Source organism: Dufourea novaeangliae, unplaced genomic scaffold (assembly GCF_001272555.1).
Source record: "Dufourea novaeangliae isolate 0120121106 unplaced genomic scaffold, ASM127255v1 scaffold173, whole genome shotgun sequence".
In the NCBI taxonomy this organism is placed as follows: Eukaryota; Metazoa; Arthropoda; class Insecta; order Hymenoptera; family Halictidae; genus Dufourea; species Dufourea novaeangliae.
In genome coordinates, this window is record NW_015374048.1 from 1,095,149 (window position 1) to 1,118,541 (window position 23,393).

The 23,393-nt window shown below is 38.3% G+C and overlaps 2 protein-coding genes across 2 annotated transcripts; both read left to right on the forward strand.

Moving 5' to 3' along the window:
• Positions 1-224: 224 nt before the first annotated feature.
• Positions 225-2,054, forward strand: LOC107189839 (membrane-associated progesterone receptor component 1-like). The gene is made up of 4 exons (XM_015578510.1): positions 225-351; positions 410-760; positions 1,310-1,459; positions 1,645-2,054. Exons 2-4 carry the CDS (start codon positions 430-432, stop codon positions 1,812-1,814), a joined length of 651 nt encoding a protein of 216 aa, XP_015433996.1. The 5' UTR covers positions 225-351; positions 410-429; the 3' UTR covers positions 1,815-2,054.
• A 5,892-nt stretch (positions 2,055-7,946) lies between these two features.
• On the forward strand, positions 7,947-23,073 carry LOC107189853 (histone acetyltransferase p300). Its single transcript, XM_015578529.1, has 21 exons — positions 7,947-8,922; positions 10,453-10,608; positions 12,189-12,397; positions 12,491-12,865; positions 12,944-13,232; positions 13,311-13,622; positions 13,697-16,653; positions 16,733-16,890; positions 18,086-18,196; positions 18,284-18,418; positions 18,515-18,991; positions 19,076-19,241; positions 19,489-19,659; positions 19,742-19,975; positions 20,059-20,289; positions 20,370-20,489; positions 20,579-20,880; positions 20,972-21,385; positions 21,477-21,792; positions 21,887-22,355; positions 22,449-23,073. Exons 1-21 carry the CDS (start codon positions 8,841-8,843, stop codon positions 22,922-22,924), a joined length of 8,160 nt encoding a protein of 2,719 aa, XP_015434015.1. The 5' UTR covers positions 7,947-8,840; the 3' UTR covers positions 22,925-23,073.
• The last annotated feature ends 320 nt before the right edge of the window (positions 23,074-23,393 follow it).

Consider the following 23,393-nt stretch of genomic DNA (forward strand, 5'->3'; position numbering starts at 1 on the left):
TAGAACAAGCACGTTCAAATGAGTTCAGTACTAATTAGATGCTCTCTATTTGTGTGAAAGTAAACTCACACCCTCACAACCAACGTTGCTCACAAAACCATGTTCGATGTTTTCGAGATGTTTCCGTTTTTTCGCGTTATCGTATTTTTTTTATTATATCACGAATTTTTAAACACCCTATATAATCTCATCAGTGTGTAGGTAGCGGCGCGGGCAGTGCCGACCGGTACGTCAGTAGTACATGATGGTACATGGTTGAGGTTGCATGCAAGTCGCGTTGAGTGTAGACCTCTAGTGTTGCTTCGTCTTTACAAAGAATTACATCAAGATTCTTCCCATACGTTTAATCACGTGCGTAATATAAAGTTAACCAGCAGCGAGTAGGAAAAAACATTGTATTTTTCGACAGGCTCATAACTGGTGGTCAAAATGGCCGAAAAGAATGACTCGCCGGGTTCCACCTCGACTTCCGGGCAAGAAAGTCAACAACTGATTTTAACGTTTATCGGTGAAATCGTGAAAAGTCCAATAAATCTCATTCTAGTAGGCGTGATTGCCTTGCTAGTTTACAAAATCGTTAAAAGCAAGACGAAGACAGAAATTCCGATGCAAGAGGTGAAGGTATTGCCCAAATTGAGACGTGATTTTACGTTACAAGAATTGAAAGAGTACAATGGTAGGGGACCAGACGAACGAATATTGGTCGCTGTCAACGGTAGCATTTACGACTGCACTCGCGGTGCCAAATTCTATGGTCCAGGTAAGACTTTTTCACACGCACCATCGACCTTTAAATCGTACGATCGTCCAACGCTTTTTTCAACGTTCACACGTACATCTGCCTTGTAATTACGACCCTTTTTTGCTACGTTTCGAAGTCCTCGAATCGTTTTTAATTAGATTGCGAAGCATTGTCGTCGAATGCCGTTTATCGCTGAGTCAACATCTATGCAAAAATAAATTTTCAAGCATTACGGGATCTTGATAATCAGTTTGGAAAGTTATAACAGCAGAACTATTATCGTATTTGTTAACGATTTGTTACGATATTTATATCGATCTTTTGTGCCACGATTGACTGTTCAATTTTAAACGATAAATTTTGCAATGAATTTATTGCGTGTTTGATACGAACACGATAAAATTATTTCAAATTGAAAAACATTTTCCAAGGAAACTTATTCAATGAAAATTATATATATGTAATGATGATTGCTGAACTTCATATGATATGTGTAGTTGCCTGATTCTAAAGGTCTTTCTTATGAATTGATACTTTTAAATTTTATGTTGCTTACTTTTCCAATAGGTGGACCATACGAAGCATTTGGTGGACGAGATGCCAGTAGAGGCTTAGCAACATTTTCAGTGGAATCAATAAGAGACGAATATGATGATCTCAGTGATTTAAATACCACTGAAATGAACTCTGTCAGAGAATGGGAGGAGCAGTTTAAAGGTAACATATTGAGCTCTAACCACGTAAAACAAATTTTTTAATAAATAGTAGTAGAATAAATGTTGAAACATCATTTCCTTACTTTCATACATTGCATATGTAATAAGATTGTCTCAACTTAAAATTCAAATTTAAAGGTTCCATGCTATTTTTAATTTTTTTAAACACATTCTTAATTATTTTAGAAAAATATGATTATGTGGGGAAACTGTTGAAGCCTGGTGAAGCACCTACTAATTATTCAGACGAAGAAGATGAAGGTAGTCAACAAGAGACTGAATCAAAATTGGAACAACAGGAGAGTGAAACAAAGTCCGACTGTGAGGGAAGCAAAGCAAAATCTAAGAATGATTGACCACTTGATGGTGCAACAAATACTAAACAATTTCAAATGAATATTGCGCACACACCATTACTGAAGGAATTCTTAAAATTGTGGATCATGAATATATTTCTGGATATTCAACTGGATATTTTATTACATCGTAATAATATTAAAATAAACGGTGAAGTGGTATCTTTCAATCAATTTGGAAGTATGTACATGTTCAAAACTGGTGTTATATGAGACGACTTTTTTTAAATATCCAATTTTCCAAACAATATGGATACTTGTATGGTATAATGTTTTTATATATGTACAAAAGATTTCTTACAGACCCTTAAAATTGGGTCTAGGCTTAAGACAGATAACCTTTGAACTATATTCCATTATTCAAGATCTTTGTTTATACTATCATTCACGTTTTATCACATAATGTTGGGTACATATAATATATGTATCTGTATCTATAAAGTTTAATAGAACGGTGTTATGTTTGACATGCATTTGAAGTTTAATGTTAAGTTAATGCAGCAGTCTGTATATTCGTATAACAACAGCATACACTATTTCTTTATATAAAGACATTAAGCTTATAGAAGACACAATAATACAATCTATTAAGTAAATACGAACTTCAATCCATCTTTGTGCAGGTTTTATTTTTAATGGAAATACATTACATACACAACCCTACTTATTAAAAACATTACATACAAATATAAATCAAGCTTGAAAGTCCCAGTTATGCAAAAGATTTTTTATACAAAGTCACATTAAAATTCGATTGAACAATTTATAAAGAGTGATAGATGTTTACTAGTCTTTTTTACATGAGTAGAAGCGGTGGTACGTTTTGTAAGTCTAACTGTACATTTTAATACGCTCATATAAATTGTTGTTTAAAAGTGGGGACTTCTTAAAAATTACTAACGTTTGTAGTATTGTTTCTAATACAACAAATCATTTATCGTGCAGTTATTTATGAAAATCATTTTAAATTTCTAAAAAGTAACAAATTCGCATTTATTTGAATGCGTGTAAACATATGTTATACAACTTTGAAATGCATACATTCTTCAAGTGTCTTAATTACTTTGTGCAAATAATCATATTTTAACAAAAATTTAATTAGATATAATTTTTGTAATAAACTAATATGTAATTTGTGTCGGTTCGGACCGAATTATCAGTTCGATCTTTTTTCAAATGCGTCTTTTTAAACTTTGTTGTTAGAGAAATTAATATTTATTGTATAATAAAACCGTTGTTAATGCAAAAACGTAAACATAATTTAATGAAAATAGACTGTTTTAATTATGAGAAATAAAATTATATTACCGTTTTCATTGATTTTTTAATTAATGTGGAAGGTGAAAACCAATTTACTGTAATTTATATAAATATTGTGTATAATCAGGTACAGCTAAACATTTGAATGATTTTAATTACACGAAAATATTTACAATTTAAATAAGTCTAATTGATTTTACATCATTCCCATTAAACAGTAGCATTCATGAGTTACTTTATGATTATTTCAAATTATTAGTATTTTATTTTTTGTATGTAACAATATTTTATTGAAATTTCAATTTGAACAGACGAAGTTATTGAGATAAGAATTGCATTTTCCCTTTTTTATAAGAATCATAGTAACCCAATTTTTTTTATTAAAGTAACGAGTATACAATAATGGATTAAGTTCTTTGCGAACATTCATGTTGTTAATTTTATCAATTTTTTATTCTCTGAATAATAGTCGCAGTACATATATTTTATATATTTATTGCACTAAATCATATTACAGAATTTTGCTCGCATTACAGTAAGATTAAAGATTTGATTGAAACTGAAAAATTTTACTTTACAAAACATTGAACATCTATGTTATATAAAATATACTTCTTTATATTAAGATGAATTGTTATACTTCTTTTCTTGAATGACATAGTAAATAATTTATATAATCGTGTATTAATTAATGAAGATATCTGTCAACAAGAATCTTTCGTAAGATGAATTATGAAAATTGTTGTGTATTTTTATCCAAGCTTTCTATTATTACAGAAGAGCGAGTGGACAGTTCGTAAGCTACAGGTTCTAATATTCTATTATCACATCTCATAATATCAAAAGATAATAATTTTTTTTTATAAAATATTGTTCCTTGCAAATAATCCTTTCATTCGTTTGCACTTAATTTGTCCTATTCTTTTTGCGCGTTGTAATCACCCCGTCTCTGAAACATTGAAAACGAGAAAGTGATTTTCATAAATTTGATATATGCACAAAATATTCTTAGTGATCTATGCAATATTTAGTTATTAATGGGTAACAGTTTTAATTTTAGGTACTGTTTTAAAAATCGTTTTTTATCATAATAAAAATTTAGTTATATTCGTTCATGCGTTATAAATGATATTGTTCAAACTGATTTAAGTACAGATAACAATTTGTAACAACTATAAGTTCAGATATAACAGTTGAAATTGATTAAATCAACGACCATTTTTGTACAATAAATGTTTTGCGAAACATTGTTAAATTTTATTTTATATATAACGTTATTGTACGTAAATAAAAAGATATATGAATATGCACAATAGTCATTTATGCTTTGAACTATTTTATAATAGAATTTAAATTTTGATTTAAATAACGTTTTAATTTTGTTATTCTATTGCTGGAAAATGAAGTATCTTTTTAAAAAATCATGTATATATAAATAACATAAGCGATGCTAGTTTCATGTTTATTTATTTTGACAAATTTGTAAACTAAAATATAATGCAAATATGCAATCCCTTTCATTTTATTCTCGTATCAAACTTATGCATTGTTGTATCAGTTTATGTTGGATTGATTTAACAAGACTTATCAGTAGGACACGAACCCTTTTCATGCATTAAACAAAAACTCTCTTTAGGTCTTAGATCAAAGAAAATGATTGCATTAAATTTAATGTTTTCATTTCTAATTGTTGTTTGATTATACCGCGACGATGCAAACATAGTCTGGATGCATTCTCGAGGCCCGTATTCAAACAAGGCTAGAGGGTAGTCTTTGAATTACGATCAAAAGTCGATGGAACATTAATCTCACTAGCCATATAGATGTCTTCTTGGTATGATTAAAGCTTAACACGATCGAGTATAATTAAACTTGCCACTCTAACTATATAATTGTAATTTATCATTTAAATATTTCTGTTTTTTTAATTTTGTATATTACTTTATTACGTTGTAATACGTTCAAGTAATCATAGTTTAATTTTTTTAAAAGTGAACTTCGAAAATTATTACGAACGAAATAAACGCGTTTTTCATTCTTTAAGGGAGAACATAAGTTACGAATAATAGCAGGTATCGTAATCCAAGACATGACCTTGCCTCTTTAACCGATTATAATACTCGGTTACATGAATATAAAACTGATAAATACACATTAAATAACCAGACTTTTTTTCGTTGATTTTCTCTGAAACGAAACATATTTGTCATTTTGGTAGCAACTAACTGAATCTGTTTCTCTAGACGCTACTTATCATTTCTTACTTATATTTATATTAAAAAGTATTCAAATTGAATTCATAATTATTACAAATAATATAGGATAGAACCGTATCGCATCGGCAAAATGAGATTACGAAAACTACGTTCGTTATCATGGCAGACAACAACAGTGATATCAGTGACTCAAAGACTGCGTGGAAATAGCTCATTCGGTTTTGTAATAATCGAAATGCAGAAGAAATACGCGACGAGTCAAGTTCCTTCTTTCACAGATTTTTAAGGAGATTAACGTATTGGCTTATGTTAGAGATCGGTCAATGCACCCTTCACGGATATTTTTATTTCCACTCGGTCATAGAAGTATGCGTGATCGGTGCGCAGTTTTGTTAGATACCGTAATCTTGTAGTTACCGACTATTTTCTTGCGATATGTAATAATAACGAAAATATATTACGACCACTTGACTGTTATTTAGTCTAAAATCGGGCTATACATATAATCTACGAGCAAAAAAACTCTATGGCAATGCGTCGTTGAAACATTAAAACGTTTTGGTCAGCGATTGTTACGTAACACTGGGATAAAGACAATCGCCAAATTTTTGTGATTTGTTTTCCTTTATCATAATTTGGATCCCATACCGTTCGCATCACTACAGCTACGAATTCTTTAACAACTATACACACTCCGCACACAAACAGTACCCTACGAAAATTGTAATAATTCGAAGAAATAGTGTAATGACTAAATAGAAGTCTAAAGATACATCTGGTAACATCGAAGAAAGTCTCAGTTAAGAGATTTGTGATTAAAAACCCTGGAGCATCGCGAAAGAATTCCTATAAAGAAGCATACATTAGATGTAAACAAATTAATAATAATTCCTCCTAGAAATCGAGATTACATCGTCAGAAGAAAACAACGCGTGACAATTAACACTCAACAAAGAGCCGCTGTCACTGACTCAGCTAGGTGGCTGCTACCACGCCGTCATCCAGTTCCCGTCCCATTTCCAATACTCCCTCTCCACTCATGTTCACCTCTTTCTTTACACAATTCCCTGTATCTGACACTACGAGGTTCGCGCGCGCGCAACCAACGTATGACCGACGGAAAGAGCAAGAAAAGGAAAGAGAAAGAAAGAAAGGAGTAGGAAAAGGGAGATGGAAGCAAGTTCACGCACAATATATGCGTGTGATGGGTCGCGTGCCGTTCGCACCTATCTACACGAGTCTGATTCTCTGCCTCGAAGAGAGGACGGTCTGCGCAACGCATTCTCCCCACCTCTTGTGCATTCTTCCTTTTAACCTGTCGATCGAGAAATCCCTGGCCATCTTGTAACAACATCCCCCTTTGACGTTTTTGACTCTGTAAATATATCGGCGAATAGTTCATTATGACGTTTGTCGCAAATGACAGCGAATACGAATCTTCTTCGAAAAAATATGTTACGTGTGTACGTAGCCAATAAGTTAATGATGAATGTAATAGGGTAATATATTGTTTTGTTGTAATTACAAAGAGTAAATGCTCATACGAACAACGGACAGATATAAGTACACGCTTTATAAGTTTCAGATAGCGATTAAGTGCAAAAGGATATGAGGAGTGTAAAATGGCTTTAATCCGCCGTAAGTAGTATAAACTGCAGGTCATTTTGATAACATTAAATTAGTGAACTAAGTGTTTATAAAAAATTAAGAAATTAAACAGCAAAATTTTTTTTACATTAATTAACAGCATTATTTTTTCTACGTTCCCATCTAGCTCTAACATTCTAACTTTTTTCCTAGTTAAACATTAAATTATAACGTGTACCTTTCTACATAAAATCATGTAGATATAGTAATCAATGTCAATAAGAATAAACGAATTTTACATGATTTTTATTAGTATAACAAGCATTCACAATCATTACATACAAACACATGTTTTAACGATTATTTTTAACAGATATATATATATACACACCAGTGTATGTATGTTTAATTGTTACTACAATAATTTTGTAATTTACCTAACGTTTAACACACGGTTTATTTTTTCTGGAAACACAGCAAATTTTTATTATATTACACCTCAATAAAAATGAAATAACATATACGTACAATGATTTAATGCTCAAAAGTTCTATTTTCAAAATACAAAGGGGTAAATTGCGGGAATACCGCCTGAATATTTTCCGGCAATAAGAAACTAACAAAACTCCGGTATTTTCGCGGTATCCCTAAACTCATACAAAACACTGATGCAGGCAAACAGTATTGCGAGCAATTATAAGTAGAATCTTCTAACATAGAATTCAACTAAACTTTAATGTACAAGTATCGCGAAACTAATAATAACGACTTTGTTCGAAAGAGCGGCATGCAACCACCGTGCGAGACCGGTCATCATCAAATGGCGGCAGAGGAATAAGCGAAGTCTCGTTGCTGTTGGACCGGCGGCGTGACCGTAACCGCGGCGTTCGTGGCCTCGCAGTGCTTCAGCCAATCAGACGCGAACATTCGGTCACGTGAACGTTCGAGCCAATCGGACGGTCGATCTGCAGTCACGGCAACCATACGGAGCCAGTCGGACATTTTCTGACAAGCGTAGAAAAACTTCTCGTCAACAGCAGCCGCCATTTTACGTTAGCCGATACTCGTGCGGTGCGGAACTCTCGCGATCGCTTTTCCCGAGCGAATATCTGTGGCGCGCGGTGGCCGCCCTGGAGCCGACTCATATCGTTGTCCTCGCCTCCTGGCGTCCGTGATTGCCTCGAATGTGCGGGGAAAGCGAGCCGCGTCCGCGGTGATCGTTCGCGCGCCCCGTGTGTCGCAGTGTGCCAAGGCGAGAGAAGAGGAGAGGAAGATGGTGCCAGCGGGCCTCGAGACCGATATCGTTGCTCCGAGATAGCGCCGTGCGCGCAGCCAGTCCACCACACTCGAGTGTTTGACGAGTCGTGCGCGACTCTGACTACCTAAGACGAATATAAACGACGAACGGACCTTGCATTCGGCGGTGTGTGCATTTAATATTACGGCGGTGAGATCCTTGCCGATCAGCAATATCCGAGATAGTCCTGGTAACTTCTCTGCCTCTGTGCCGTGGCTCGCGCGAGAGTGGCCCGTGCGCCTGCCGACGAAATTTACTGTGTGTGCGTGTGTGGGCTTTAGCGCGGGGTTCGACGTACCCCCCGACGATGCCCAATGGTTGATCGTGTAACGAAGCGTGCTCGGGGACGCTCTACGCGCCGCGGTTCTCATTGTTATTGTCATGCCTGCGAATACGCTAAGAGATTGGTGAATATTCGCGGCTTCAACGACGAGGAGGAAGAAGCAGCAACAACAGTAACCAGCACCAGCAGTCTTCTAGTGGCGTAGTGCAGCGTTTCATTCGCTCGTGTGTGTTACCCGTGTATACGTGCCTGCCTGCCTGCCTCTGCGTGCGTGCGTGCGTGCGGTCGACTCGACGACGACTCGCTAACGCCGCTGCCGCTGCTTACTTGCTACCGACAGTAAACAGCCTGAAATAAGAAATAATTAACCCTGAAAAGGAACCATGGCCGACCACCTGGTGGACGGTCCGCCGAACAAGCGGCCGAAACTTGGAGATCCTTTCCAAGGAACTTCCGACTCCGCCGGTAAGTTTTCGATTTTAATTACTTTTTTCTCTCACATTCCAACAACTCTACTGAACGAGTCGAAGTCGCATCGCTCGACTAACCTTTCAGGGATAGCTCAGTTGCTACGAAATAGTGCATAAGCGTACCTTTGGTAAAACGTGATATGTGCTACACACACTTTTCTCGTTACACTGAGAAATTCAATGCGATTTTACCTCGAAGGTATACTGACGGATCATTGATGGGTACAACCTTTAAGCAAAATTATCTCATGATCGATGCTTCGGTTTTTCTTTTAGAAAACAGCACTCTTGTATCTTATGTCTATCTATGTGATTATGTCCATGTACTGGAGATAGGACAACTGAGACCATGTCCTTGCATTCACGATTATTTCGTGTTTTCTTTGAACTACTACGAAAACGTTGTGGTTGTAGGTTTTAGCTGATCGTTTCATTGTCTGGTTCCAAGTGTCATTCTGACAGGGCCCTGTATTCAACGTGTTTCGAAAACATCGACAGTTAGCTTACTTTGCTTTGATCGATGTTTGCTACGGTCGAAATAGTTTGTGGTTGTTAGTTAACTATACGTGAACTAACCTAAACTATTCAAGAAATACCATCGCAGACAATACACTATATTGCGAATTGTGTGTCGTATTTTTATCGGTGTGAGGAATTATTCAGACATACATTTCAATGTTTCTATAAAAAACTTCTGCATCGAAATGTCGTTGTAAAGAAATACATTTTTCATTAAGAATCATTGATACCATGTTATGACATAATATTCTCATTGTTACCAATGAGAGTACACAAAATTCTTGACAGTTAATTACAACATATATTTTTATATTGTTTTGTGATAAATGTATCAAATCAAAGTTTTGTTTAATCTGTCATTTCAGAGGAATACATGTGTTTATATTGTTCAATGTTGGACAATAAACAATTTGCATATAGTGTATAAATTTTGCTCAGAGGTTATAGAAACATTCCATGGTTGAAAAGTAATTATTTGTATCTAAATAGTCTATAATTTCTGTCTTGTTGCACGTTCTTTCTATTACTTCAGTTTAATGCTAAGAAATAATAGTATGTTGTAAGGTTTTTTTAGTTGTGTTTAGACTTAGTTCTTATTTTACTTTTGTAGTGCATGGCAGATGCATGGAAATTTTAAATAACAATTAAAATGACATATTGCTGGCATGATTGATGCGCTAACCATCTCTTTATTCTTGTATTCTTTAAGTGCTATCTTATCACTTTAACAGTTTCTGAACTCAATAATATTTTATATAATCCTATGTCAAATCAAGAACAACTGTGTTACTTAAACATTCGATATATAAATTACAAAGGTCTAGCCAGGTTATTGAAAATAAGTAGCAGACACAGTCTTTGTTATTTGCAAGGATATATGTTGACAAAATTATAGGAATTTGTAGTAAGAGAAAGAAGACAGAGGCTGTTTCTGCTACTTAAAAAAAAACGATCCAGAGCATAGGCAATTTTCCACAGTCTGAAATAAAAACTGTGATATATGTAGTGGGTATGGCGCCTCTAATGATGCACCATGCTTATACAAACTACGGGGGAGGTGGCAGTGGTAACATGCAACAAATGCAGGGCCAGCCACAACAACTACATCTGCAACAGCATCAGCTGCAGCCACATTGGAACAACCATACCGTCCAGAAAAGAAGTAAATATTATTACAAAACCCAGCAAAAAGTTCAAAAATATTCAATCCAGCACTACAAAATTTGTTTGTTTGTCCATTCATCTCATTTATTAATACTGTAAAACTATAAAATCATTTGATTACTTCTGGTTTGTATCATGATTTACCAGTGAGTTTTTGTATACCTCAAAATATTTGTATAGTTTTGGCATAATGTCACTATGGTTGAATAAAGTAAATTTCCTTTCGAACACAGATATGAAAAAATACATTAATTACTACACAAACAATATAGTTAATGTAATGTTATAGTACTGAGATGCATTGACTTCTTTTATAAGATACAGGAGAAAAATTGGATCACTTATAGTATTGCAAAAGAAGGTGCGTGTATTAAAGGACATGTTAATTTAAAACACATAAAATTTTGAGTATATAGTGTGCTTGAAATACATTTAAAGGTAATAAATCTAATATGGACATGCGACACACATGCACAGAGCTCTAGAACTAGGGTGGAACTATGTAAAATGATCAATAAATTTTAAAATAAAAAGTTATTATACAATTGAGGTTGTAGGTAGGTAGATATGATCTTTTGTACTTTTTACAGGTAATTAGCATTCAAAATGTGAAATACAGTTAAAGAGTGATTTACATTATGTTGTATGAGTTTCAGAAACTTAATTTTTTTATATATATAAAAATAATTCTACAGAATTGTAAATACTCTTTAGAGTGACTATAATTTCTTCGCATGACTGTATACTCTAAAGTTTGCCATCAGTAGCTTTGCTGCTTCAGTAGTTTAGCACGACATTATTGTGAATCAATTTTTATTCAGCTGTAGTATGAACTCTTTTAAGTTATGCTCATGCAGTGTATGTCTCATGTCTCATGTCTTATTTATTTATTTATTTGTTTGTTTGTTTGTTTATATTTACATGTAGTTTGTCGTAGTATCTTTTTATTATTTTGTTTTTCATTTTTTTTCTTTGATATTGCATTTGACCCCTTTTTTCTCCATTGATGTATTGTCTATCATGGATAATCAAGTAAGTTAAAGTATACATTTGTACAACAAATGTATTTCAATACCTTAGGTTGGTTTGATTCAACTGAATACAACTTGTTTTGTAATTTAAAGTATGTACATATAATTGTTATAAAGTGTGTGCATGTGTGCATATATGTGCATGTACATTTACATGCAGGTATATTATAAAACATGCATCAAACCTTACAGCGTAAGGCTTATACGGCAGTATGATGATTCTACTATTGAAACTTTGGATAAAAGCTATGGTGACGGTGCTGATTCTCATCTTCATAATATTACTAATGGTTTTTTGGTCTCTATGGTACATGTTACACCTAATATCATAATCTGATCCCGTTTTTCATACTGGTTGTCTAGAAAAGTAATTTTTCTTTCTTGTAGTATCAAGCCACTTGTAAGTTGTGTACTTTAAAAAGCATTTGCTACCAGAGTATTGACATGATGAACATGAATCACAAAATCTTACTTTTGTAGTAACCAGTACTTTTTACAGCACTTCAAATATTAAACTGTTGTTACTAATTTAAATATCTATTCTCAGATTACATAACAAACACAGATATGTTTGATCTTGAAAATGATCTACCCGACGATCTATTGTCATCGGGGTCTTGGGGTTCTGCAACCGAGAGTGCTAAACCACCGGCCACAGGACCAGGACCAGGGCAGCAAAATGGTGCCCTTGATTCAGAACTTCGACAGCATGTACAGCAGCAACAACAACTGTCACATCACTTAATACAACAACAAGTTCGTACTCTTAATATATATGTACATGTAACATATATAAATTATTCACCAAATTTATTTCATATTATTTGACTCGAATTGTTTTCTAAACAGGGCAACAAGAATTTGGTTGCTAATTCTTTAGTAATGGCTGCTGGAACTTTGGGTAATAAAAGTCCAAACATGCAATCTCCACCAAATGTTTCTGTCTCTAAAGTAGTTGATCCACAAATGGTTGTGAGTCTGGGAAATTTACCAAGTAGTATAGCCAGTTCTTTGGCAAACAATCAAATGTCTATTGCAAATTCTATGGGAGGTCTTCAGTCGTCAATGAGCATGGCTGGAAGTAGTCCTGCCATGTCAATACCAGGTGGAATGAATTCTGGCTTAGTTATGACCAGCAGTGCTAGTGGGAATAACAATATGGGTGGAATGGCAGGTGGAAGTTTAATTGTAACAAACAGTTTGAATAAACAGCCTTTAAATACTGTAAGTTTGGTCAAATTTAGGGCTGTCTGAAAATGTTACAGCTTTATGAAATCTATAAACTGGCATTTTCCTCTTTAGGTAACTATGATGGGCGCCAATACTCAAGGAATACATCATCCTGGTGGACCACATGGTGTTGCTCAAATGCAAAATGGTCCTGGAATAATGAATACCAGAGCTGTAGCAATGCAACAGCAACAACAAGCTCATATGGTTGGTCCTGCAAGAGGGCAAAGCCCGCATCAACAAGTACATCAAGTTGGTATCGTTGGTCCTGGACAGGGAGGTCCACGAATGCAGGCTCCCCCAAATATGGCAAATATGCCCAACATGGGACAAATTGGTGCATCCAGTCCTTATGGTTATGGTAAATACTTTAAATATACACAATTATATGTATTTATAATAATATTGAAATCATATTAAAGTACAAAAATTTTTACAGCATCTCCAGGCAGTGGCCCAGGACCTGGTGTTACAACAGTATGTACTAATAGTCCTGTTGGAGTTGTTACACCACAGCAAAAAGGAGTTGGAACAAACATGACTGCTATGCAAGTTGCTGGAAGATTCGGAGGAACGACAGGTCCAATTGGTTCTGCTACTGTTGTGGGTGGCCAAGAGGGTACTATGACACAACAAGCTCAGCCACCTGCTCCAAGTCCAGCTCAAACTCAACCTGGTGCACCAACTGGAGTACAACTTGGTTCACAACAAGCTAATCAGGGACAAATATCCGGTACCGGTGCCCCAACTGGTAAGTATATGTCTTTGTGAACAAAATTATTTTGAACAATGAACTTGGTTAAATGGAATTTTTTATATTATCAGGTGCTACAAAATCAACTGCTGATCCAGAAAAACGTAAACTTATTCAACAGCAATTAGTTCTTCTGTTACATGCGCATAAATGTCAACGGCGTGAAAGTCAAGCGAACAATGGTGACGTTCGACATTGTACATTGCCAGATTGCAAAACAATGAAAAATGTTTTGAACCATATGACCGCCTGTCAAGCAGGAAAAAATTGTCTGGTGCCACATTGTAGCTCGTCCAGACAAATTATTAGCCATTGGAAACATTGTAATCGCAACGATTGCCCTGTGTGCTTACCTTTGAAACAAGCAAATAAAAATAAGACAAATGCTGCTGCAGCATCTACATCACAACCAAATAGCCAACCAAATCCAAGTCCGACTGAGGTGAAAAGAGCATATGATGCTTTGGGTATTCAGTGTCCTACAACAACACCTGGTTTAGTACCTGGTCAATGTGTTACGAGAAGAATACCAGCACCAGGTATGCAAGGAGCAACAGGTACAATGGGAAATGTTAGGCTAGTTCAACCCCAGGCTCAAGCCAACCCTGGTCAACCTGTGGTTGGTGCTGGGCAGCAAGTAGTCGCACCCAACGTGTCTCTTCCTTTAAATTCTGACCCTAACACAGTTGGAGTAACCGGCAATCAGTCTGCGTCCACAAGTGGAGCTGCGCCTGCTGCAGCTGCAGCTCCTGCAAATATACAACAATCCGTTAATGTACATCAGTTATTTGGTTTGAATGATTCAGGACAACTCAATGTTGCGGCTGAAAATAGGCTAGCTAGTCCTCAGCTTCCGGTTGGAGCCCAACAAAGTCAAGTAACAGCAACACCAATGCAGGAAACAAAGGATTGGCATTTAACTGTGACGCCTGATCTTAGAAATCATCTTGTTCACAAATTGGTTCAAGCCATATTTCCCACTCCAGATCCGAATGCCATGCTCGATAAGAGGATGCACAATTTAGTTGCGTATGCAAGAAAAGTTGAAGGCGATATGTATGAAATGGCTAACTCCAGATCAGAGTATTATCATTTACTTGCTGAAAAGATATATAAAATTCAGAAGGAATTGGAGGAAAAGCGACAGAAGAGGAAAGAGCAACAACAGCAATTACAAGCTCAACAGCAACAACAACAACCTCAACCTGGATCATCTGGAGCAGCTGGTCCAGGTTTGAGGCCGTGTGCCCCACCTGGTGTTGGAAACGTTCCACCATCACGACCGGTTGGAACTGTTACTCCAAGCTTACGTAGTCATTCGCCAGGTATGGGTCAACTTGGAACTTTACCTGCAATAGGCATTGCACACAATAGAATGCAGTTCCCTCAGCAACAACAAGCGCAACAGCAACAAGCGCAGCAACAACAACAGGTACAACAAGTTCAAGCCCAAACCAAAGTCCAGGCGCAGGCACAGGCTCAGGCTCAGGCTCAAGCTCAAGCTCAAGCTCAAGCTCAAGCCCAAGCCCAAGCCCAAGTTCAACAGCAAATGCAACAACAGCAGCAGCAACAACAACAGCAGCAGCAAGGAATTTTGGTTGGTCCGCCGGGTCCTAGCCCGAATGGACAGTCAACCTCTAATCCTAATGTCGTTCCAAATCCTGGTCTTAGTCCTTTCGGACAACCGCAAATGTCGCAAGCTAATTTAACAACCACAACCACATCTGCAACAACTAGTCAATTTCCAACCTCAAATGGTACTTCCGGTTTACCTAACAGTTCTCCTGTACAGAATCAACATCAATTCCCCGACCTTATGAAGGTTAGACTAGCACAGGCGCAAGCAGCAATTGCCCATCAACATCAACAACAACAACAACAGCCTCCTCAATCACAGCAACAACAAAATCAATCACAACAACAGCAGCCGACAAGCACTTCGAATCAGAATGCCACGACGACATCGATGCCTCAGGCACCGTCGCCGTTCAGTGGTATGCAGCAACAAAATAATCAGCAACAGAATCAACAGTTCAGTAACAGTCGCCCTCTATCGGTTTCGACACCTAGCGATAGCGGAATGAACACATCGACTCCTCAAACGATACCACCTCCCGCGTCTAGCGGGCCTAGTCCCGGTCCTACGACAGCAACGAACGGACCTCAGTCTGCGACTTCCACACCGAATACACCGATAGTTCCTTCTCTGATGACACCAAATCAGACAGTTTCTTCCGCGAATCAAACTCCACCTCATCCTGGTACCACGCCGTCCCCAGCTGGCCTAGCAAGTCTTGGGAAAGGCATGACATCCCAGGAAAGAGCTGCACTGAACGCGCCAAGAGCATCGTCCATATCTTCTCAAATGGCGGCAATCGCGTCTGCTTTAGACCGTGATAATTCTCCTAGTCCACCAATGAATAACAATAAGGGAAAGCTGGATTCCATCAAAGAGGAGAGTATGAAGATGGAAATTAAGCAGGAAGATGGATCTGAGAATCACAGGATGGATGGCGGGAAGAATGTGAACAACGACGTGTCGATTAAATCGGAAATCAAAAGAGAACCAATGGAAGAAGGATCTGGTGAGGGTATCGTGAAGGAAGAATCTTCCGGTATTAAAGAAGAACCAGTGACGCCGATGTCTAGTCAGGATACGACGACACCGGATATCAAACCGTTAGTTCCTGAGCCGATACAACCGAGCGGGACGTCGACGGACAAGAAAAGATTATGTTTGTTTAAGCCGGACGAATTGCGTCAAGCGTTGATGCCGACATTGGAGAAACTTTATCGTCAGGATCCAGAATCTATACCGTTCAGGCAACCGGTTGATCCGCAAGCGTTAGGAATTCCGGATTACTTTGATATTGTGAAAAAACCAATGGACCTTTCGACAATCAAAAGAAAATTGGACACAGGCCAATATAGTGATCCGTGGGAGTATGTAGACGACGTGTGGATGATGTTCGACAACGCGTGGCTGTATAATCGTAAGACTTCGCGTGTATACAGATATTGTACAAAGGTATGTTTATAAGAGTTTTCAATAACCAACCATACCAACGTTGACGGTGGAATCGTATATGTTCACGTGTTGCTTTCAGCTTTCTGAAGTTTTTGAACAAGAAATAGATCCTGTGATGCAGGCTCTGGGATACTGTTGCGGAAGGAAATACACGTTCAATCCGCAGGTTTTGTGCTGTTACGGGAAGCAACTGTGTACGATACCCAGAGATGCAAAGTACTACTCCTATCAGAATAGGTCAGTATGTAGAAAAATCTTAGTAAAGTGACTATGTATAACACGAATTTTATTTAATACTCGACAAAGAAATAGTATGCATGGTGGGAATACGCTAATAGGTTTTTTTAAATCTCCATCTTGCCCTTTAGCAACTTCTCCATTTAGACATATAGATATCTTGTTAACGACTTCTGTTACTTTTGGTTGCCTTTGAAGGATATTGATGAATTTTAGCCAGTTCACGTCGAGGAGAAAAGTTAGAATTACTCAGTAAGGGCGCATTCGATTCATATAGTGCATTTTTACTAAAGAAAAATGTTCTGCAACCGAATACGCCAAATTAAATTGGCAGGCTAATTAACCTGTTTCGGTCATATCAGTCGATGCAGGCCAGTCTCCTGACCAACACGTTTTTTTTCTGTTCCCTTTTCAATTATATTTTTAACACCACAATTACAACATGTTTACCGATAAATGTATGTCTTTTTACGTAAAGCTCGCACACGTAAAAGTTTACATTTCTATTACGCATATACTTAAGGGGTATGTAGCTTCTTACTGGAGTTAATATTTGTGAGTTGTACGCCCTGTTTTTAGATGACAGTATATTTTGCTTCGCGCGAATAATTTATTACAGCGGTGAGCATTTGTTAACGAATAGAGAATGGTAACTCTTGGGTATATGCAATTAAGTAAATTATGTATATAATGAGTACATATATCGTGTCTAACGATGGCACTCTTCTCTTCTTTGTATGTTACCTTCGCTCTACCCATGGGTTGCGCACGCACACACAAAATCCTTGTTTGCTGCTTGCTTCTTGTGTTGCCCGCGCCCCTTGCTTCTTTCCAACTCTACTACTTCATGCCACGAAAATTGATACTTGGAAATTGGACGATCGAAATTGGATACCTGATGTCGTAATGAAAAAAAAATAATGAAAATAAAAAACCATGACGAAACTCTACAATTTTTGGAACCAAAAATGTAAAAACGAAACGGACTAAAACATATATAAATATATATGTACAATTGGCAAAAACATTACTACTTGCATGTGTATAATCGCAAAAAAAATCACTTGTCAAAATTGGACTCTCGACATTTGGATACATCCATTGGGGCGTGAAAAAAATATATATCGATCTTCGTATGATGCACGCATGACATTGGCGAATTAAAATTTGGATCTAAACACTATTGGAACGATAGTCTAAAGGCATATGGTCTTGTTTCCGACAGATACACCTTCTGTCAGAAATGTTTCAACGACATTCCTGGTGACACTGTGACGTTGGGAGATGATCCAACGCAACCTCAAACGTAAGTATGAAGGTATTAAAACATTGTGTGAGATATTTTTTACTGTTGTTCTCCGAACAGGATCTAAGTTACTATTTTTCATTCTAGTGCCATTAAAAAAGAACAGTTCCAGGAAATGAAAAACGATCATTTGGAATTGGAGCCTTTTGTTGTGTGCACAGATTGTGGTAGAAAAGTACACCAAATCTGTGTGCTTCACATGGAATCGATCTGGCCATTAGGGTAATTATACATATTTCTCTACAATATCATGATAAACTGTTGAGTAGTACTGAATACTGTGAACTTTTGGGAATGTAACATTCTATATTCTTACAGGTTTACTTGTGATAATTGTTTGAAGAAGAAGGGACAAAAGCGTAAGGAGAATAAGTTTAACGCGAAACGTTTACCAGTCACTAAATTAGGAACCTATATAGAGACACGAGTGAACAACTTCCTGAAGAAGAAAGAAGCTGGCGCTGGTGAGGTAGCGATCAGAGTCGTGGCGTCTAGCGACAAAGTGGTGGAAGTGAAGCCTGGCATGAGAAGCAGATTCGTGGAAAACGGTGATATGCCCGGCGAGTTTCCGTACAGGGCAAAGGCATTGTTTGCATTTGAAGAGGTTGATGGCACGGACGTATGTTTTTTCGGCATGCACGTGCAAGAATATGGCAGTGAATGTACACCACCTAACACTAGAAGGGTTTATATCGCGTACTTGGATTCGGTACACTTTTTCCGGCCTAGACAATTTCGAACGGCTGTTTACCACGAGATACTTCTTGGTTACTTAGACTACGCGAAACAATTAGGGTAAGGTCGAAGTTACTTATGACTGATATTTTTAATAGTGTTCTTTGAACGTTTAGTGATATTTTCAATGAACTTGTGATACAGATATACCATGGCACACATTTGGGCCTGTCCACCTTCTGAAGGAGATGATTACATCTTTCACTGCCATCCCCAAGAGCAAAAGATTCCAAAGCCTAAAAGATTGCAGGAATGGTACAAAAAAATGTTGGACAAAGGCATGGTCGAGAGAATTGTACTGGATTACAAAGTTAGTATCAGTGGCTTGATTTAATACGAACGTATTACAGTCTCAAGTGTTACCTGAGAATGTAGCTTCTTATTCTTGGGTGTCAGTGATGACTAAAAGCAACGTCTGTAATAAGCTAATGTTCTTGTTGAATACGTAAATTTGAACATAGGATTAGCAGACTATAACTGAAAATGTAAATTTTTTGTTTACAGTTTATAAACGTACCATAAACAAAATATTAATCTATTTTGTTTATTAATTCCAGGATATTTTAAAACAAGCGATGGAAGATAAACTTTCGTCAGCTGCTGATTTACCATATTTTGAAGGTGATTTTTGGCCGAATGTTCTAGAAGAAAGTATTAAGGAATTAGATCAGGAAGAAGAAGAGAAACGGAAGCAGGCAGAAGCTGCGGAAGCTGCGGCTGCTAATGCGGTAAGTGGACTAATTAGTATACAAATATATAATTCTTTTTAGTGATATGGTGATGATTACAATATCCGTGATTTAATTTCAGATTTTCTCATTGTCTGAGGATTCTGAAACAGGTCCAGATGGCAAGAAAAAGGGACAGAAAAAGGCTAAAAAGTCGAATAAATCTAAAGCAAATCAAAGAAAAAATAGTAAAAAGTCCAACACTCCTCAAACAGGAAATGACCTTTCTGCAAAAATTTTTGCGACCATGGAAAAACACAAGGAAGTATTTTTTGTGATTAGGTTGCATAGTGCCCAAAGTGCAGCCAGTTTAGCAGTAAGTACTTAGAATTATTTTGTAGTCGTTCGCAACGTAATCCACTACTGTATGCTAATATGTGTCAACACAACCTATTGCAGCCGATTCAGGATCCTGACCCTGTAATTAACTGTGACCTTATGGATGGTCGCGATGCTTTTCTTACAATGGCTAGAGAAAGACATTACGAATTCTCTTCTTTAAGACGTGCGAAGTTTAGTTCCATGTCGATGTTATATGAATTACACAACCAAGGCCAAGACAAATTTGTTTATACTTGTAATAACTGTAAGAGTCATGTAGAAACGAGGTATCACTGTACGGTTTGTGATGTAAGTATCAGAGCAATTCATTTTCTCAACGTCTCTATTCTTTTAAACGATAAGTTTAATATAATCATTCATTCAAACAGGACTTTGACCTATGTATAAGTTGTAAAGAAAAAGATGGTCATCCTCATCATATGGAGAAACTTGGTTTAGATTTGGATGATGGTTCATCGCCGGCCGATGCCAAGCAAGCAAATCCACAGGTAAAGTACTTTTCACATGGATTATATATAATATAGTTAGTATTGCAAGAGACGTATCTAATAACTATTTTTATGAATTTTTTCAACAGGAGGCACGTAAATTGTCGATACAAAGATGTATTCAGTCACTGGTACACGCATGCCAGTGCAGAGACGCTAACTGTCGACTACCCAGCTGTCAGAAGATGAAGAGAGTAGTAACGCATACGAAGATTTGCAAACGAAAGACGAACGGTGGTTGTCCAATTTGTAAACAATTGATTGCATTGTGCTGTTACCACGCTAAACACTGCCAGGAGACTAAATGTCTAGTTCCATTCTGTTCGAATATCAAACACAAGTTGAAGCAACAACAGCTTCAGCAAAGGTTACAGCAGGCGCAATTGTTAAGGTAAGTAGACATTAATCGTAGCATTGATCGAATTGAATTGTACAGAATTTTTAAGATATAATTTAAATGCATATATTTTTGTACATTACAGAAGAAGAATGGCTGTGATGAATACGAGACCAACAGGTCCTGTAGGACCAATGCAAAGTGGACAGCAGACTTCCAATGTCACCATGCCAACCGGTGTTGCCATGAAACCAGGAGTTAGCCCAACCAATTTACCTTCGCCGCATCAACCCGGAATAGGGTTGAAACCTGGAACGCAAACACCACCCGCCCATGTCCTCCAAGTTGTTAAGCAAGTACAAGAAGAAGCTGCGAGGCAGCAGGCGCCGCACGTTGGCTATGGCAAAGTAACGCCAGGTGGCGGAGTCGGCGTTGGAGTTGGTGTGGGAGGACAAACGGGTGGAGTAATGCCTCCGCCACAAATGCAACGGCCAATGCCCGTCCAGATGTCAAATCCCGGTGGTACTCATCTAATTCCAATGGATCAGTGGACGCCAAGGTATTATTCTATACACAAACAATAAAACCTCATAATGATATGTCTTTTTCTTGCAAAATTGACCACATTATAAACATACTTCCATGCGTAGTAGGTATCAGCCGAATGCGGTGATGCAACAAAACCCTGGTTTAAGGCAACAAACACCGCAGCAGTTAATGCAGCAGCAGCAACAACATCAGGGACAGCCAGGAATGGGAATGGGAGGACAAATGCCGAGACAGCCAGGCGTTATTGGCGGTCCGGTCAGTCAAGTCGGACCACAGGCTCAAAATAATATGCATAAGCATGTATTGCAACAGTTAATGCAAACTCTCAAGAATCCTCATACGCCCGAGCAACAAAACCAAATACTTCAAATACTCAAAAGCAATCCACCGATAATGGCTGCTTTCATCAAACAACGGGTATGATCATAATAATCCCTTACACTGTACTGTTTGTTGTTTTCATTCTCGGTGTTGACGATTTCTATTACCATGTGATTTTTTTAATAAAAAGGCGCTTGCCCTTCAGCAACAAAGTGGTCAATACGGCGGAGGAGTCGGCGGACCTCTGGGTCCTAATCAGCCGCAACAACAACCAGGTTTGCAGCATATGATGTCTCAGCAGCAGCAGCAGCAACACCAGCAACAGCAGCAGCAACAGCAGCAGCATCAACAACAGCAGCAGCAGCAGCAAGGCAGAATGCAGATACAAGCGATGTTAAATCAACAGCAGCAGCAGCAACAACAACAACAACAGCAGCAGCAGCAGCAGCAGCAGCAACCTGTACAACAGCAACCACAGTGGTACAAGCAGCAAATGCTGGTGATGCAGAGGCAGCAGCAGCAGGCACAACAGCAACAACAACAGCAGCAGCAGCAACAACAACAGCAGCAGCAACAACAACAACAACAACAACAACCGTTCACACAACCACCAGCACCTCCTTACGGTCAACAACGACCAATAAGGCCGTCCCTTCTCGGTAAGAGTCATTTGATTCCCGACAAAACGAGATTCGTCGAGCCGGTTGGTTCGTGGTCTAACGTCTGCCACGATTCCGCGTATTCTTCCTCAGGTTACGGTGGCTTTAGTGAACAAGGCTACGGTCAGCCCGGTTTAAAACCAACTCCACCACCAATACCTTCTCCGCAAGGTGTGATGGGACCTCCAGGGATCTCTGTACAGCAACAGCTCATGCAGTCAGTTCGGTCTCCGCCACCCATTCGATCTCCTCAACCAAATCCTTCACCGCGACCGGTTCCATCCCCGCGCAATCAACCAGTTCCTTCGCCTCGATCAGGGCCGGTGCCATCGCCTCATCATCATCCACCTCACGGTACGCCAACGCATTCACCGGCCCATGAACTCGGCGGTCCAAGCGAAATGATGCTCTCGCAGTTGAACGGTGGTACGGGCGCGCCTACGGGTCATCCGGGTACCATGCCTCATCATCCGTCTCCAGCTCCACCGCCTACTAGTGGCACGGACTCCAGTGAAGTGACGCCAATGACGCCACAAGACCAACTCTCGAAATTTGTCGAAGGATTGTAGTGACTGTTAGTGAAGTCGATCGAAACGAGTGACTACGTAAATAACGGGCAGACCACGATGATCTCGCATCGTGCGTCTACCGTTTGAAGGACGGTCGCTGTTCCAGCTCTCCGACATGAGGCGGAGGGCGTAACGTCCATCCGTTCTGCGTTCCTAGCTTCGTGGAGATCAGGTACAACTACTCACGTCCGGTACAACCGACACACATCGAGTGCCGCCAATGCTGAACCAAGTACCACTGGTGCGACCAAATTAATCCGGATGACGCGTGTTCCCTCTCTTTTTATCTCCGAGTTAAGGTGCAGGAGCGATATAGCGTGATGTGGTGCTGCTTTAGGGGACGCTCCACGAAAATACTACAAGCTCGCTCAATGGACACTTTCAACTTCTTACGTTACTCCATACTGTTTCGTACCTCAGCATCTTGGCTCCCCTACAGTCTCATATCCCCATAATCGAGAACCGGTGG

Excerpts from the sequence above, each read along its gene's own strand:
- LOC107189839 (XM_015578510.1), top strand. The coding sequence starts at position 430 with ATGGCCGAAAAGAATGACTCGCCGGGTTCCACCTCGACTTCCGGGCAA. Across the intron at positions 761-1,309 it reads TGCCAAATTCTATGGTCCAG|GTGGACCATACGAAGCATTT; the intron begins GTAAGACTTTTT and ends CTTTTCCAATAG. Across the intron at positions 1,460-1,644 it reads ATGGGAGGAGCAGTTTAAAG|AAAAATATGATTATGTGGGG; the intron begins GTAACATATTGA and ends TAATTATTTTAG.
- LOC107189853 (XM_015578529.1), top strand. The coding sequence starts at position 8,841 with ATGGCCGACCACCTGGTGGACGGTCCGCCGAACAAGCGGCCGAAACTT. Across the intron at positions 10,609-12,188 it reads CCATACCGTCCAGAAAAGAA|ATTACATAACAAACACAGAT; the intron begins GTAAATATTATT and ends ATCTATTCTCAG. Across the intron at positions 18,197-18,283 it reads GATCCAACGCAACCTCAAAC|TGCCATTAAAAAAGAACAGT; the intron begins GTAAGTATGAAG and ends TTTTCATTCTAG.